Below are 18,203 nucleotides of genomic sequence, written 5' to 3' on the forward strand. Positions count from 1 at the left end.
TCTGACACACTGATCAGCTACTCACATTGTGACCACTTACGCATCCATTATACATCCATTATACACTTATTATACACCTATAACCATTATATAGCACCTTATATAATATTCTTATTCGTAGATGTTGTTCTTCTTTTGTTATTGTTCCTTAATATTTATCTCTTTTTTTGCTATATTTCGTCTTTTTTTTCTCTCTCCTTTTTTTCCAATGGTTTCTTTTTTTCACCCCGCCCCCCCTTTTTGCCTGTTATTTTCTTCATATTATTATCTCTCTATTATTAAGAAAAACAACATAACCACAAATAAAGGTTAATTTGTCCTTAGAAGAGGAGGGGTGTTGTTGGGGGGAAAAAAAAGAAAAAAAAAAACAGAATAATTATGATTAAAAAAAGGAATACTTACATAATTTGAGGCGAGATCTGGGTGCAGGTAGTCAATACCTGTCAAAAATTAAAACACAATGAATTTGGTTAGCGGAACAACACATGAACTTCTCTATTAGCAAACGCTACATGCTAAAAGATAAAAGATGCTAAAAGTTCATTTGTAAATTTTCTTTTCTTGTTGTGCAGAGCACAGTTATTTACAATAAATTCATAATGCTTTCTGATTATTGATAACTTCACCATGCACCAGCAGGCAGGTAGCTCTGAAAATTGATGAGCTGTGACTCAAACTTAATTTAATCAATCAAATCAAACATCGAAGCAGGGATAAACATGGCAGGGTCAAACAAATGGACTGAGGGTCAAACACAAAGCAAGACAGATTAAAAAAAAGGAACGCATGGGGTATTTATGCAAACTGGGAAACAGGAAACACCTGGAGAAGGAAACAAGGGGGCGGGGTAAGAAACAAGACGAGTAAGAACACCAATGACTGGGTGGGGCTAAAGCAGAAACAAGACAGAAACTAAACAGAGCCATGTGATAATGGAAAGGAAAACATGTGAAAAGGAAAACAAAACAGACTGAAAAGCAGGACAGGGATGACAAATAAAGGAAAAACAAAGAAAAGTCATACAAAGGCTAAGGTGTGACATTCTTTATTCGCTAAGTTTGTTCGCTTTTGGGAAACGCACCCCAGGATAGTTTGTGTGTTCGAATTATGTAGTAAAAATCGTCAAAAATGGAGAGACCTGTTTTTTATTGGACAGCGCTGACATGCATAAGCTAAGTAGTGGTGAAAGACTGCATTATGCATTATGCATTAGACATGCATTATCTTCAGAGAACATACCATCATCCATTATAGCGATGGTCACTCCTTTTCCAGTGTAGCCCATCTTCCAGGCTTCAGCCACGTTGAGGTCCAGCCCAGGAGTGCCGTCGGCCTGGCCTGTATTTATCTAATCAGAGACACAATATGGACACGTTGCGTGAGCCGAGCGTTCCGGGCGCGTGGACATTAGAAAATTAGTCACAAGCATGAGAGCGCAGTGGTGCAAAATAAAGGTCACTGATATTACACTCTGCCGAGACCCCGCCGGGAAGCGTTTCAGACTGACAAGCTCAATAAAGGGGATGCTCCCTTTTCATAAAGTAGACAAGGTTTCCCATGCATGATAAAGCCTGGGAGTAATGGATCCGGCGCTAAGAAGATGCTGGCCTTCGCCTCACTGCTGACATCAATTGCTAATGAGAGGGATGATTTAAATCGAGAGTCAGCGGCCGTTCTTATTAATCTGGTATAAACAGCCCCGGTGTTGAAGGTCAGGCAAAATGAAGACAATACCAACTGTAGTTACTCACAAGATACCACTGCTTGGAGAACAGCGGGTCGTTCATGCTGACGTCAATGTCGTTGATGTCGCGGTAGCCCCTCTTCTGACGGTCGAAACCCTCCTGAGCGATCACATTTTTCACCTGTAACAGAAAATAAAAACACAAAATATAAGTCACAATATAACAGTAGCATGTTTGGTTTTAACATTTTTATAATTTTTTTTTTTTTTAAATACACAAACCTTCTTCTACCTATTTCTTCCAGTGCAATCAACATCTATCATATATACATTTATATATATATATTTTTTACAAAGGTACAATATTTCCCTTCTAATGGAAAAAGAAGAAGAAGAAGAAGAGGAAGAAGAAAAAAAGAAAAAAAAACACCATATCTTCACACCATATAATCCAATAACTGTCCAATGAAAAACAAGTATTTCCATTTTTGTTGATTTTTAGTTTATTCCATAAATTGAACAGACAAACTCTCCCTTATACTGTGCCAAAATTTCTTGCCGAACAAACCAATGGAAATACTTTAAAATGACCTAAAATACATTATTTTTACATTGACTACCATTGAAAGTTTGGAAGGTTTTTCTTCTCTCCTGTAAAGTTGCTGTTTTGGCGATACTTATACTTGTATATGTTTTTCATTGGACAACAATGTTATCTGCATATGTTCTACATTTTGTTTTATGACAAGTTCAGTTGAAAATTATGGATTTTTTTTTAAGAATGGTTCTCATAGACAGCGGAGTGAAAAAAATGTTTGCCCTTTTCTTTATTTTTAATTTCTTTTGGCTGTTTGCAACTCAGGTGATCAACCACAGTTAAGTTATTATCGTTTTAACAGGATCAGCAGTAGTATGTTTGAAAATTAACAGTAAATTAAGGCTGTAATCGCATTAGAAAGGAATCAACATGTGTCAACATTTTATACTGTTTTTACACATTCAGTTTTTTGGGTTCATACAAGACAGTAAATAACTCGTGGCCCAGTTCTGCCCTACATTTCCTGCTTTCATTTGACCCACATAACACTGTGGAATAAAGCAGTAGTGCAGTATGAATGGCTTTTTTCCAAATCTGGGTGCTGGAACAAAACCACAGATGGATACAGTGCGACAATGTTCTCGCCAAAACAGAAATGCTGAACTGTTCTCAATGTTTTTTTTTATATATTATATTTATTTTACATTTTTATTTTATTTTATTTTATTTTGATTAGCCTTAATTTAACCAGGTCAGTCCCATTGAGACACAATGCTCTGGTTTCCAATTGAAGCCTGGCCCAGATAACAGCCTAAACATCAACATTTTCAGCATTTAAAACAGACAGAACACAATTACACCATAAAACACCAGTCAAACAACAATGTCAGAAGTGACTTTAATTTAAAAGTGTAAGCATATACTGTAAATATTCACTGTAAATGTGAATGGATTATTGCAGGACCCCATTAGGAACCTCTACAACACTATGCTGAGACATCAGGTAATTCTGTAGGTGTAGCTTAATGAATATGACTAAGAGTTATGACCTAATAAGCCTATTTCTATTCTATAGAATATTAGCGTCATTAGTGATTAGCATCAAAGAAAAAAAGGGAGAAGAAAAGGTTAAAAGACAAAGAAAAAGGGAGTAAAAGAAATGAAAATCATAAAAGAAACACAGGACAAGAAGTAAAAGGAGAGGACTGGGTCATGTTCAGTACTTTTTGAGTTTGGTTGTGTTTAAGTTTAAGTTGGGTTTATTTAAAGCTGAAAGCCGCCTTTTGTGGCATTTCCCGCCTTTTTTTCTGCACTTCTTTTGAGTTTTTGTTTTTTATCCCACCCATTCTCCAGTCTCTTTGGTGGAGAAACAGCTGAATAAGCAGTTTAATTTTTAATTAAATAATTTTTACATATAAACATATATTTATTATCTTCCTATCTGCTTTGCACTTTGATCCAACACCTACTCCAACCTAAACATTCTTAAAATCATGTATTGCTCTTTGTAATATTTATCTTTCTACTGAATAATGTTGCAAAAAAATAAATTCCAAAAATCAAGCACTGTTTCTTTTGTGACATTAGATTTTATTATTATTATTATTATTATTTTTATTATTTGACATTTTGACAATGTAATTACCCCAAGTAACACTTTATAATTTAATAAAAGCAAAGGAAATTATTTTTCTTTTTCAGTGATAAGGTTAAAATAATCCTTGAAGAACAATAACATAATGCCAACAATGATTCATAAGCGTGCTTCCTGAGTGAAACCACTATGCTAATTCTACCCCTCAGCCTGGGCTCCATCACAGAAGCTCTAACCCACAGAAGCCAGACGCTCGTTCAACAGGCAGTATGGAGCGTGATAAGGCCTCGGAAACAAAGAGCGGCTGAATTATGTCCACAGATTTGCATGTTCTCTCGCTTTCATCGCGCAGACATTGTGCGGATCAAAGGGAGGTCTGGGCTCATTTAAGAAGTGCTTTCAAAGCTCTTTGATAGCCGCTAGAACATCACTCCAGGCAGCACAAGCGTGATACGTAACTGTGTACTTTAATGAATATTCACTTTTGTTCTGCTTTAGTTCAGATTTTAAACAAGTTTAGCCCCAGGTTCACGGGTTATAATCTGGGTTAAACAGTGGGGAAGCTACAAACCTGTGTGTGTGTGTGTGTGTGTTTGTGTGTGTGTGTGTGTGTGGGTAAGTCAGATTAATGACATTAAATCCGGGAGAGGGGAGGGAGGACGAGTCAGGGATGGAAATATTAATTTAATAATTAGTAGTTAATGATCATATTTATAGTAGAGAGAGACTACTGTATGTGTTTCCAATCATTCTGGATTTCTACGTATTAGTTTTAGTTTTGGACACAAAAAAATCATGTTTCATTAAACCAACTGTGTACAAAGTATGAGTTTGGACTTTGGCACGTTAAAACATCGTAGGCAGGAGTGTAAAGCCCTATCTGTACAGGATTACAGTTGTTTCTCAGGGGGACGTCTTTGTATAAAAATACTTCACACTTCTAAAACTCCTGCATCCGAACTGCAATTATAAAAAAAAAAACAGTGGGAGGACAAGTGAGTTTTTTCAGGCTTTCTCAGTCACATGACAAAGAGTTCAGTAGCTCCTCTCACTGTTATGTTTTTATGTGGATCTCCGTGGAAACGAGCGCCCGAAGTGTAATTACGGTGCGCGGCAGTTCAAAAAGTGGTGGAGTCTGACTTCAAATGTGTCGGAGGAGCCTTCTGCTGGTTTTCGCCCTCCTGGTGTGTTGGGGCATCACTAGTGATAGGGGGAGTTCTTATGAATAGGTTGGGTAATTGGCCTTGTAAATTGGGGAGAAAATGGGAGAAAATTTTGAAATAAAATAGTTAAAAAAAGCTATAACTGGACCTTGTTGATCAAAAATGTACCTTTACATAACTTTTTAGAGTTTGTAAAACATTCAGATAATGTAAATGTTCTATACTAATTATAGAACCAAGAACCATTCAGAAACCCCAATTTAAATAATCTTTTGAATACTTGTGACAAAATAAATAAAATACACACAACATTTCTTTTCAGAGCCAGCGCAGAATAGATTTAATGGAGCTGAAATAAAAGAGGTGAGACACAGCAAGCAGACCTGCAGCTTAAAAACAGGCCATTTTTCCTTAGTTAGTTTAGAAAGGAGAATTCCCAGCGGTGCCCTCGCTTGTTCTGACTCAGTACACAGTCTGGAGATGAAAAAAAAAACGCTGCGCACTGTTGCTGAATGCAGGCTTTATAAAGAGAAGTCGTGCACTGGCCTTGAAAACTGGTGGATTAATTAAAACCTGACTCACAGAAACAAGCAAACAACACATTTCTTATGGGTTCTTTGAGTTTTTTTGACGTATGGGTTTTATTGTGATTTTAATGCTCCAAAATATCCAGAGTTAAAAAGAGATAGATACTCTCAGTTTTAATGGATTCCACCCACAAACTTACACCCCGCAGAAGGAACGTCACGATGCTCATTGCTATCTTACACCCTGCCAACAGTCTATTTTCATGCTTTGTGCCTGTGTCTTTTAAACCTTTCAGACTCTGCATCCATTACAATGGACAATATTTACTTCCTTTATTTTTAAACATTTTGTTGACATTTGTCTTAACACTATTTGAGAGCTGCTGTCTATATTAGAATAGATTATTAACCAGCCAATGAACAAGTTTATAAACCAATAAAACAGCAGCTTGGCCCTGCCCACTGTTTAGAAATTAATATTTGGTGGAATAATAACCCTGGTTTTTAATCACAGTTTTCATCATGCATATTGGCATCATGTTCTCCTCCACCAGTCTTACACACTGCTTTTGGATAATTTTATGCCTTAGTTTAATGGCTTGTGATCATCCATCTTCATCTTGATTGTATTCCAGAGGTTTTCAATTTGGTAAAATCGAAGAAACTCGTCATTTGTAAGTGCTTTCTTAGTTGTTGTTTTTTTTTTACAAAAAAAAAGCTGTATACTCCCAGTTGTTAGACACACACATGTAAAGTCACACAGCAGTGCACAAACCCAACTTTTACATCAATAATAAATAGAATGCTAAATAAAATGAGCATCTCGACGCACCTTTTGTAAAATAGAGGCCATTAGGTGATTCAGAAATGTCTGGGTTATATTTTTGGTAAATTATTTTCGACATCTCGATCTTCCCTTAAACCAAAATTTCCACTCAGAGCTCAGTAACTAAAGACTGACATGAAGAAAAAGGATCTTCCTCTAATCACTAGTTTCAGAGACAGGCTGGCTCACTCGTAACATTCTGAGTACAGTGCTGTTCCTGCCTAATAATGAGGAGGAGAATCTGAAATCAGTCTGACAAGTACAAGCTCTCCTCTTTGGATTAAATTGGCTTCACAGCCTCATAATTTGGTGAACTTTAGCACAAAGATCTTACATATAGTAATTTTCTGTTCATACCATGTCATTTCCATGAAATATGAGATGTAGGCTATCTGACAATTCTCTGTCCTGTATAAAGTGAACTGTATTACACAGCGGAATAGTTTCACAACATTTAAACTACATTTACATCCTCAAAATGTACGAGTTAATCTCTGGAAAAATTAAGAGAGCACTTCAGTTTCTGAATCAGTTTCTCTGATTTTGTTATTTATAGGTTTATGTTTGAGTAAAATTAACATTTATGTTTTATTCTATAAACTACAGACAACATTTCTCCCAAATAATCAAATAAAAACTATTGTCATTTAGATCATTTTTTTGCAGAAAATGAGAAATGTCTGAAATAACAAAACAGATGCAGAATTTTCAGACTTTCTCAAATAATGCAAAGAAAACAAATTCATATTTATAAAGTTTTAAGAGTTCAGAAATCAATATTTGGTGGAATAACCCTGATTTGGTTTTTAATCATGCTTTTCATTGTGCATCTTGGCATCATGTTCTCCTCCACCAGTCTTACACACTGCTTTTGGATAACTTTATGCTGCTTTACTCCTGGTGCAAAAAATCAAGCAGTTCAGCTTGGTTTGATTTAGCTTGTGATCATCCATCGTCCTGTTTTTTTTAAGTGGAAAATCAAAGAAACTCATCATTTTTAAGTGGGTTTTTCAGAGCTGTATTTAAGACACTTAGTCATATTCCAAAACCAACTTGGATTCTCCCAACCCAGTCAACCCAGCCAACCCAGTCCCAGAATTCCCTCCCACAGAACAAACACGTACTGCAACATTACAGTACATTTCAGTTAAGCATCCTACAGAACTGTGCTAAATACAGTCCTTAAGCTTTCTTTCCATACAACACAAACCAGGGCACCTAAACAACAGCAGGTTATCTGTAAACTGTCGCAATTAAATATTTATAGCTTTGTTAAAGAAAGGCACACCGCACAGCATTTTCACAGAAAGGTTAACACTGCTAACAAGCTTCAAGGCTGCAATCGATCCATGCAGTCGTTCCCCTGGGCACTATTTGTTTCCCACATAATGATGAAATCTACAAGTCACAGAGACTGAAACTGCTTTCACCAGAAGATTTATAGCAATTACAACGACACACCATAAACAAATGAATAATCTGTGCTGGAGCTCGCTTTGTCTTACATAGAAAATGCAGCATGTACTATCACTATATAAAAAGACTGAAACCCAGAATCACACCATAAAAACTGTAGCGTAAAAACACAGCTACTCTACTGCTGTTACACTTCATTAGTCAAGAGTTAGAGTTCAATCTGGCTTTAAGAGATCATTTATCATTTAAAGAAGTAAAAGTGTTTCATCCACTACACTGCTCACACTATGGTGATTTACTGTATTAACACTGTGGTGTTATTTATAGTAATAACTGTGGTGTTAACTGTAGTAAAGGCTATGGTGTTGACTGTAGTATTAACTGTGTGGTGTTATCTTTAGGGTTGGCTGTAGTGTTGACTGTAGTATTAACTGTAGTGTTGACTGTAGTATTAACTGTGGTGTTGACTGTGGTGTTGGCTCTGATATTGACTGCAGTATTAACTGTGGTGTTACCTGTAGTGTTGGCTGTGGTATTGACTGTAGTATTAACTGTAGTATTAACTGTAGTGTTGACTGTAGTATTAACTGTAGTGTTAACTGTGGTGTTGACTGTAGTGTTAACTGTGACATTGACTGCAGTATTAATGGTGGTGTTATCTCTAGGGTTGGCTGTGGTGTTGACTGTATTATTAACTGTGGTGTTGACCATAGTATTAACTGTGGTGTTGACTGCAGTATTAACTAGTATTGACTGAAGTATTAACTGTGGTGTTGACTGCAGTATTAACTGTGGTGTTGACTGCAGTATTAAATGTAGTGTTGACTAAAGTATTAACTGTGGTGTTGACTGTAGTGTTGTCTGCAGTATAAACTGTGGTGTTCAGTGTAGTGCTGACTGCAGTATTAACTAGTATTGACTGAAGTATTAAGTGTGGTGTTGACTGCAGTATTAACTGTGGTGTTGACTGCAGTATTAAATGTAGTGTTGACTGCAGTATTAACTGTGGTGTTGACTGGAGTAATAACTGTGGTGTTGACTGCAGTATTAACTGTAATGTTGACTGCAGTATTAAATGTAGTGTTGACTGCAGTATTAACTTTACTGTTGACTGCAGTATTAACTGTAATGTTGACTGCAGTATTAACTGTGGTGTTGACTGCAGTATTATCTGTAGTGTTGACTGCAGTATTAAATGTAGTGTTGACTGCAGTATTAACTGTGGTGTTGACTGAAGTAATAACTGTGGTGTTGACTGAAGTAATAACTGTGGTGTTGACCATAGTATTAAGTGTGGTGTTGACTGCAGTATTAACTGTGGTGTTGACTGCAGTATTATCTGTAGTGTTGACTGCAGTATTAAATGTAGTGTTGACTGCAGTATTAACTGTGGTGTTGACTGAAGTAATAACTGTGGTGTTGACTGAAGTAATAACTGTGGTGTTGACCATAGTATTAAGTGTGGTGTTGACTGCAGTATTAACTGTAATGTTGACTGCAGTATTAACTGTAATGTTGACTGCAGTATTAACTGTGGTGTTGACTGCAGTATTATCTGTAGTGTTGACTGCAGTATTAAATGTAGTGTTGACTGCAGTATTAACTGTGGTGTTGACTGAAGTAATAACTGTGGTGTTGACTGCAGTATTAACTGTGGTGTTGACTGAAGTAATAACTGTGGTGTTGACTGCAGTATTAACTGTAATGTTGACTGCAGTATTAACTGTGGTGTTGACTGCAGTATTAACTGTGGTGTTTACTGCAGTATTAACTGTGGTGTTGACTGCAGTATTAACTGTAATGTTGACTGCAGTATTAACTGTGGTGTTGACTGCAGTATTAACTGTGGTGTTGACTGCAGTATTAACTGTGGTGTTACAGTGTTAATTGTAGTGTCATCTATGGTGTTGACTGTACTATCTGTAATATTGACTGTGGGGTAAATTTTGTAGTTGTTTGCAGTGGTGTTAACCGGAGTATTGAGTGGGTGACTGGTTGCAGTGTTGGCTGTAGTGTTTGTTGAGCTGTTAGCTGTGTTATAAGCTGTGAGGGTACACCATCATCAGCCTGTATCATCCTTTATTATCTAATGAACACATGACGCTTCTAATTCTAAAATGACTCTATACATTAACGCTGCAGGTAAAAGGTCATGCCCTGCTACCTTCAGTAACTGTGCCGTTACTCAGCAGTCTGTAAGGGTGGAGAAGCAGAGGATGAAGAGGATGAAGAGGATGAAGTGCTGATCAAATACCGGCCCTGTCTCAGAGTAAACAGGCAGCAGCACAGGCTGTAAGCAGCAGCTCGGCCAAAGTGTGAAAACAGGAAGCAGGATCAATACCCAGCACTCTATCACAACAGCTGAATATTATTTGAGGGGTGAAAACTCCTCTGCATCACTCTGCATCGATTTTGAAAGGCTTACCACCATTGACCTGAACAGTCTTGTGTTTAACATGCACTGAATCCTGACTTTACAACTGCTGCAATTCTAGTTTTAAAAGCATGAACAATTATTTTTTTTTATTACTAAAGTCTTCATTGTATGTAGTACTGAAAGGCATATATAGCTCTGGAAAAAAATAAGAGATCACTTCAGTTTCTGAATCAGTTTCTCTGATTTTGCTATTTATAGATTTATGTTTGAGTAAAATGAACATTGTTGTTTTATTCTATAAACTACAGACAACATTTCCCCCAAATTCCAAATAAAATTGCAAAAATTGCAGTTTTTGACCTACTTATGAAGTCCTATGGAGTTCTGAGACTTTATAACTAGACATGTGTCCAAATCTTTTTACACGATAAGTATATATATTTTTTGTACATTTAAGTTAAACAAATTCCAAAAAAATAACTGTGCATTATACAGTTATTTTTTAACAACTACATTTTACCACTTATAGCCTACTGCCACACCTTAAACAAAGATTCAGCTGCTGAGAATTACAATTAAACAATGCCACTTTGTGTTTCTGACAACACTGATATTATATCTTATATTATATCACAAAAATCTATCACTAACTAGATTCATTCATACAGTACGCTGAGTAATAATAGACTGAATGATGCACTGGAAAGGTCTATAGTGCTTTTCTCAGAAAGACCCTTTCACTGTGTACAGTGTGCTGTGATCAGTGTTTTAACTGAGACCTCTGAAAACACTATGATCTCATTTTTAGGCTGCATCACACACCCCTATTAACCATTGTTTTCTAGGGACTGGAATCAGGCCGGTTTCTATGGGAACCACACACTGAGCTGGTAGGCTCACCCGCCGGTCCTTCTCCAGACGCTGGCGATGGCGAAGGCTGCGTTTCCTCCTGGTCTTGGGAGTGTCCCGCGGGTAGAAATGAAAAAGCCTCTCGCCGAAGGGAAGCTGGAAGAAAAGACAAACACCATATGAGGCCATTAAAAAATGCATCAGGAGACGAGGCCGTGCTTCCAGTCAGCAGAGAGACGGAGCAGAGTGTTGAGATCATGTTTTATTAAAGGTTTATTCAGGGTCGCCTCGCCGGTCCTGATATCTCCTCACTGTTTCTCTCCCGTATTTATTCATCAGCATGCTGATGCTGCCTGTGTGCTGTAAGTGTAATACAGTCAGTCTGGAGCAGCATTCAGACAATAACTGAAACTATTCATGCTGCTAACACTCAGCAGATCAGATGTCTGATAAGCAACCAGGCTAAACGATGAAGTCAGAAGATGTGGGTTTGAGACGGATCAGCGCTAAACGCGACGTGGATTCAGCGCATCCCGTCTCACGTCTCGCGCTGCGTGCGGGAGCGAGGCGGGCGAAGCAATTAGAGTTCGCACAATGTTTAATGAAGCGTGTCCATTTAATGCAAATGAGGAGTGCTGTTGCATAATTTCTGTGAGATACGAAATCTCCTAAAGGCCAGCGACGGCACTGTACACTGCATCAGTGCATGTTTAATGCTTTTTAATGCTGAAATGTGGGGATAAGTTAAGATACATTCAACACGTTTACAGCACCCACCATAATTATGGGCACCCCTGGTTAATAAGTGTTCTTTGACTTCTAATAAATTATTATTGTTATTTTTTAAATAATATAGTACAACAATGCCAAAAGAAATAGGTAACACTTTACTTGGATGGTCCATTTGATGATGATCAACTGACATTCAACTAACATTCAACTGCATGCTTATTAAATTCATTTGAACTATTAGGTAAAAGTAAATGATTCTCTATTGAATATAACCCTACATCCAACTCTAACCCAAACTCTAATCTTAACATCTTAGCATTGCGTTTAGAGTTAGATTTAAAGCTTAGGTTTAGGTTAAGGTTAGGGTTAGGTGTAGGGTTAGATTTTAGGGTTGATTAAGGATTAAGGTTAGGATTCAGTGTAGGCTAAGATGTTAGGGTTGATTTAGGGTTAAGCTTAGGGTTAGATTTTAGAGTTAAGGTTAGGGTTCAGTGTAGGGTTAGATTTTAGGGTTGATTAAGGGTTAAGTTTGGGTTAGATTTTAGGGTTGATTTAGGGTTAAGGTTGAGGTTAGATTTTAGGGTTGATTTAGGGTTAAGGCAGGGGTTAGATTTTAGGGTTGATTTAGGGTTAAGGTTGGGGTTAGATTTTAGGGTTGATTTAGGGTTAAGGTTGGGGTTAGATTTTAGGGTTGATTTAGGGTTAAGGCTGGGGTTAGATTTTAGGGTTGATTTAGGGTTAAGGCAGGGGTTAGATTTTAGGGTTGATTTAGGGTTAAGGTTGGGGTTAGATTTTAGGGTTGATTTAGGGTTAAGGCTGGGGTTAGATTTTAGGGTTGATTTAGGGTTAAGGCTGGGGTTAGATTTTAGGGTTGATTTAGGGTTAATCTTAGGGTTAGATTTTAGGGTTGATTAAGGGTTAAGCTTAGGGTTAGATTTTAGGGTTGATTAAGGGTTAAGCTTAGGGTTAGATTTTAGGGTTGATTAAGGGTTAAGGTGTAAGAATAGGTGTAGGGTTATGTTCTATTTTGAATCATTTACATTCAACATATGGTTAAGTTGCAGGTAATGGACATTCAGCTGAATGTTAGTAGATAGCGCCCGATGATTGTTAGCGTCAGATTAGTTTGTGTTTTCTCTTGTCTTTCCCATGTTTAAGAGAGATTAAGAGAAATAGGCCTCTGTGTAACGCCATATTTATACCCCAGAGAAACAGGAAGTGATGAATTACAAATTGAATGTTCCTATATATTTAATCTGCTTTATAAACTACAGTAGAAATGACATAAAATGACTGTTAAGGGTGCCAATAAACAGGTGGAACAGGTCATTTTATGAAAAAAAATGTTTAAATATTCTTGAATTCACTTGAGTTGAAGGTTGTTTTTTCTATTGTTTTTTCAGAGTGAGATTATGCGTCCGCATTACAAATTGAATTTATTTAAAGGCTTTTAACACATTTTAACTAGGGATGCCAATAATTATGTGAGGACTCTGTATATGAATATTTCTTAAAAATGCAATATATCGCCCAGATCTTTATCAACATAATTTAAAAGTTGCAATTTTAAGGTAACAATGCTGTATAGTGTTGCTTTAAGATATAGGGTATGATTTTTATATTTTTTGTGCAATGGAATTTCCCATTTCCAATTTCCAATATCATTATGTTATTTTGATGCTCACTATTGATATTTATAACAATATGTATTAATATCAGAGCTGTGGTGCTGCTGGAGCTCTAGCCTGGACAGACGACTGGACGTGATTTCATGCAGGAGCCAAATTTTGTGAGACATGAACAGAAAGGCGTGGGCTGAAGGCGGGTGAGATTTCAAATGCCACACATGTAGTCCTGTGTTCCACGTCGATGCGTGCCGCAACAGCCCACTGAGCACACACACACACACACACACACACACACACACACACACACATCTCACAATCTGACATTTGACAACACTAATCTGTCAGGCTAATAATGCCCTCTGTTACCTAATAAATGGCTCTTTATGGAGACCAAATAAATGAGTGCTGTGATGTCAGACGAGGGCAGTATGTTTCATAAATGGATTAAATTCGTCTGCATTAATAGGATGTGATGGACTGAATGTGTTTATTATCATTATTATTATTATTATCCTCTGCACATTATAAACCTTATACAGTAAAAACATCAATAATATAGTTGTACACTGTTTGGGAATTTCCAATCTGTTTATATTTAAATACACACTCATTAAGCATATTAGCATTGTGTATCAGTAACACTACGCTAATACTGAGCAGGGCATCCCCCCTGCACTCATCTCAGCTTCTGTTTTTCTCTCTTTTCAACAAGATCCAGTTTCCAGTTGGCAAAGCTGCAGCTCACTGGCTGCATCTTCTTCTCTTACTTTACCTTGTGTTAAAAAAATAATCTCAGGAGTTCAGCAGTTATAGAAATCACACCAAAAAAATCATATTTTTCCACATATTAATGTGGAATTTCTGCATGAATGGTTTTATGCATTGCCCTGTTGGCACATGGTTGGCGGATTGGATAATGACTGTACATGAAGATGTGTGTGTACAGGTGATCCATATGAAGTGCTTGGTGATAACTGTATAATTAGCTAAAAATATATATACTTTATATCATTGTTGTCCAATGAAAAACAATTATCTCCAAAACAGCAACTTTACAGGAGTGACAAGAAAAAAACCTTCTAAACTTTCAATTAAAGTCAATGTAAAAAGAGTTGATTTCAGATCATTTATTTCAAGTATTTCTATTGGTCTGTTCATCTAGAAATAGTGTAAGGAACAGTTTGTCTGTTCAAATTATGTAGCAAATAAAAACGGACGAAAATAAAGATACTTGTTTGTCATTGGACAGCAACAATATGCATATTTTGCACGTTTCTCCCTTATATGTGTCTGAATGAAGCCGGACAGCATTAAATCAGCATTTAGAAATCAGCATTTCCCACTGCGTGAATTTACAGTTATAGTCCAGCTGAAACAAAAACAGCTTTTCTCATTCGATAATGGAAAATAAAGCAAAAATTTCTGGGTATTTTTATTTTTTCAAAACTTACCCAGGCCTGAAAATTACTTTGTTCAATTTCCAGGATTTTTTCACATTTTTCACAATCGTACGAACTCTGGACATCCTGATTTCAGTGTAAAACATGATAAATTGATGTTTATATTGAGGTGGATATTACTTGAAGCTGCTGACTCATTTCTGCATGAATGGATTTATGCATTGCCCTGTTGGCACATGGTTGGCTGATTGGATAATGACTGTACATGAAGGTGTGTTTGTACAGGTGGTCCATATTAACTGCTTGGTAATAACTGTATAATTTACTGTATAATATATATATATATATATATATACTTTATATTTCTGCTGTCCAATAGAACATGGATGATTTTGGATGATTAGACCAATGGAAATGCTCTAAAATGACTCGTGTTTTACATTTACATTTTACATTTTACATTCAGATCAGGTTTCTCTGCATCAGATAGCAGATTGTATTTTATTGCAGGCGATAGGATTTGTTTTCAATTACTGAGCAGATCTTTGTCAGAATCTCAGTCAGAGGTTGATCCGGTCACGCAGCCTCTTCCCACACTATCTGCTTTAATATATGTAAATGTAATATATATGTCAGAAATACATTAGAACAGTAGCTTGATGCTGTTCTGTTTGGAGAGGCTAACAACATTACAGGCCAATCCTCTCAACGTTTTATGACACTTCTGGTAATAAAAGGACAATTCATTAGATCCTGGTTCGTAAACTTTAACTGCCCACAATCACAAGGGTCTAATATTAGCTTAAGACTAAAGAAACAGAACTGTTCATTTGTACACTGTATATTTTTGTATGGAGAGCTCTAAAGAATGTTTATTTTAAAGAGGCACTAAACACTAAACCATATTTTTGTTCATTAATAGGTGAAATATGTAATTTGGAAGTAATGAAACATACCAGTCCTGCTTAAAACATTATAACCCTTTTATAACCTTTAAAAAACGTTTTTATTGTGGTCATTTCTGCCTCTCTAGCGCCCTCTCAGGTTCATCTGTGATATAGGTGAGGATATGCAATATTAAATAAGCAAATCAGTCAATCAATCATACAAACCCCCAATAATCTCACTGCTTTTAACCCCAGTCTAAAGGCATGCTACTCAGCCCAATCAGCTCTCCCTCCTGCCACACCCCTAAACCCATACATCACCCAGTGCCCCTCCCAATCTAATCTTCAGTTTTTTTTATCATTTTTCAAATTTAATCTGAAGGTGCAGTCAGCTAAAATCAGGGGGTTTATTTACCCTTCAAGCATGTTTTTATTATATTTTTTAATGCTACACCAGGCTTATAGACTTAATCTCATTTCATCTGAGAAAACAGACGTAAACAGAAATCCTGAGGATATTCAGCAAAGCCATCAAGACTAAGACCATTGCTGCAGTTGTCTCATTTAAATACCAATCCAAACCAGATAAAGGATGATAAAAAACATCACATTACACTAAATTCCAGCACTAAACAGACCTAAACATGTGTGGGCAGCTAGAGAAGCACAAACTGAGCCAAATTTAATGTAAATATTTTGTGAATTTCTAAAGGTACCTCTCCACTGAAAAAATCATAGTTATAACTTAACATAACTTATATTGAACGATATATTAGTATGATCTAATGATCAAGTGTTTCATTTTTTGTAGGATTTATTAAGATAATAGGTTTTATATTCCAGTCCTACTGTTTAAATATATTCTTAGTCTTAATAATATAATTAAACATTTATTATTTTTGTACTATTCTGTTCAATTTTTATTCTATTATTTTTTCATTACATCTCTATCAGTCTTAAACCACTTTAAAATGACAATAATAGTGAACACTTTATTTGGATGGTATATAATAGATGCCTCATAGATGCTCAAGTGACATTCAACTAACATTTAATTGAATGTCTGTTAAATGCAATCTTTAGGTGAAATTTAAATGATTCTCTACTCAATTCTACTCCAAAGTCTACTCTTAACATTTCAGGGTTAGATTTAACCCTAGGTTTAGGTTTAAGTTAAGGTTTGGGTTATGGTAAAGATTAAGATAAAGATTTTGGGTTAATTTATAGTCAAGCTTAGGATTAAGTATATGTTCAAGATGCATTTAATAGACTTACAAATAAATATTAGCTGAATGTATAATATATATATATATATTATTTATGTATGTTCATATATATATAATGGACCATCCAAATAAAGTCATACCAAATAACATTGTACAAACAGAAACAGTAACAACTTTGATAGGACTAATAATTGGAAATTATATCAAAATTAATTAGAGCAAATCTCTGAGCAAGATCAAATTACATTTTACATCATTTTGAGTATTTTGATTATATTTAAACTCCACAGTGGCATTAGAGCCTGGACTTCTGATGTCATAATAATGCATATGACCAAATTCTGCCAATATAACCATATATAACTGTAAGTATAAGAGTTTTCATGAGTGTTTTCACTGTGTTTGATGAGTTTCTGGAAATTGGATGTAGAGCGAGGATCAGATGAGGTGCAGATGGTGATGATATGGATGCATTTTGATGTTAAATGCAATTAAATGCATTTTGCACTCACCTTCCTCGCGCTTCCAAATCCATAGTCCACTGCAAGTTGATGGCCGTCCTCGTCGGCCCCCTCGTGCAGCTGCACCAGCAGGTGCTGTGAGCGCGCGCCCCGGCTGGAGGCTCCGGTACCGAGGAGCCACGCGTTCAGCAGCGCGAGCGCGAGCGCCGTCCCGGATTTCCAGCATCCCAGCATCGCGCCTCCGTCGGTGTGTCCGCGCGGTGGAGTGGATTCAGCACAAGGATAAAAACACACACACACGCGCACTCACACACACACGCACACACAGGCGCGCGCCCGCCCGCCCCGACCGACAGACGGCTGGATCAGCAGTCCTCAGATCTCATCTCCTGGTCGCGAGCGCTCGTTGTTTCGCAGGCGCGACCACGATCTGCATGTTTGCAGCCTTTCATCTATAATTCAGGGGCACCAACGTGCTGGGGGTCTTCTGCGCGTGACGTTCCGCACAGCGACGCCAAATCACGGAGAGGGGGCGTGGTCAGCACATGCTCGCCCCGCCTCGTGTCCCGACTTTCTCTCCGCCTCTCCGGTGGAGGCGAGGCCGTGGAAAAGGGCGATTTCAGCACCCTGGAGAATTCCTCCATCCAGCTGAACCACAAACCAGAGCACACTTCCCAGTCCTCACCAGAACTCAGTATCACCCACTCTCACCACCACCCAATATCATCACCACCCACTATTACCACCACCCAATATCATCACCACCCAGTCTCACCACCACTCACTATTACCACCACCCAGCACTCACCTCCACCCACTCTCACCACCTCACAGTCTCATACCTCTTCACTGAGGGACTCAACTAAGGCATGGCGTAATGTTTTAAAAATGTTTA

The 18,203-nt window shown here is 37.2% G+C and overlaps 1 protein-coding gene across 1 annotated transcript in view; it reads right to left on the reverse strand.

The window, feature by feature from the left end:
* pcsk2 (proprotein convertase subtilisin/kexin type 2) overlaps window positions 1-17,789 on the reverse strand; it is a 53,982-nt gene extending 36,193 nt beyond the window's left edge. Inside the window, exons 1-5 of the mRNA XM_007238536.4 lie at window positions 17,360-17,789; window positions 11,026-11,130; window positions 1,752-1,865; window positions 1,240-1,348; window positions 403-440 (exon numbers count right to left, since the gene is read on the reverse strand). Of these exons, the coding sequence (XP_007238598.2) occupies window positions 403-440; window positions 1,240-1,348; window positions 1,752-1,865; window positions 11,026-11,130; window positions 17,360-17,542 (549 nt within the window). The 5' untranslated portion in view covers window positions 17,543-17,789. The remainder of the gene's footprint in view (window positions 1-402; window positions 441-1,239; window positions 1,349-1,751; window positions 1,866-11,025; window positions 11,131-17,359) is intronic.
* Window positions 17,790-18,203: the final 414 nt, after the last annotated feature.

Source organism: Astyanax mexicanus, chromosome 7, assembly GCF_023375975.1.
Source record: "Astyanax mexicanus isolate ESR-SI-001 chromosome 7, AstMex3_surface, whole genome shotgun sequence".
In the NCBI taxonomy this organism is placed as follows: domain Eukaryota; kingdom Metazoa; phylum Chordata; class Actinopteri; order Characiformes; family Acestrorhamphidae; genus Astyanax; species Astyanax mexicanus.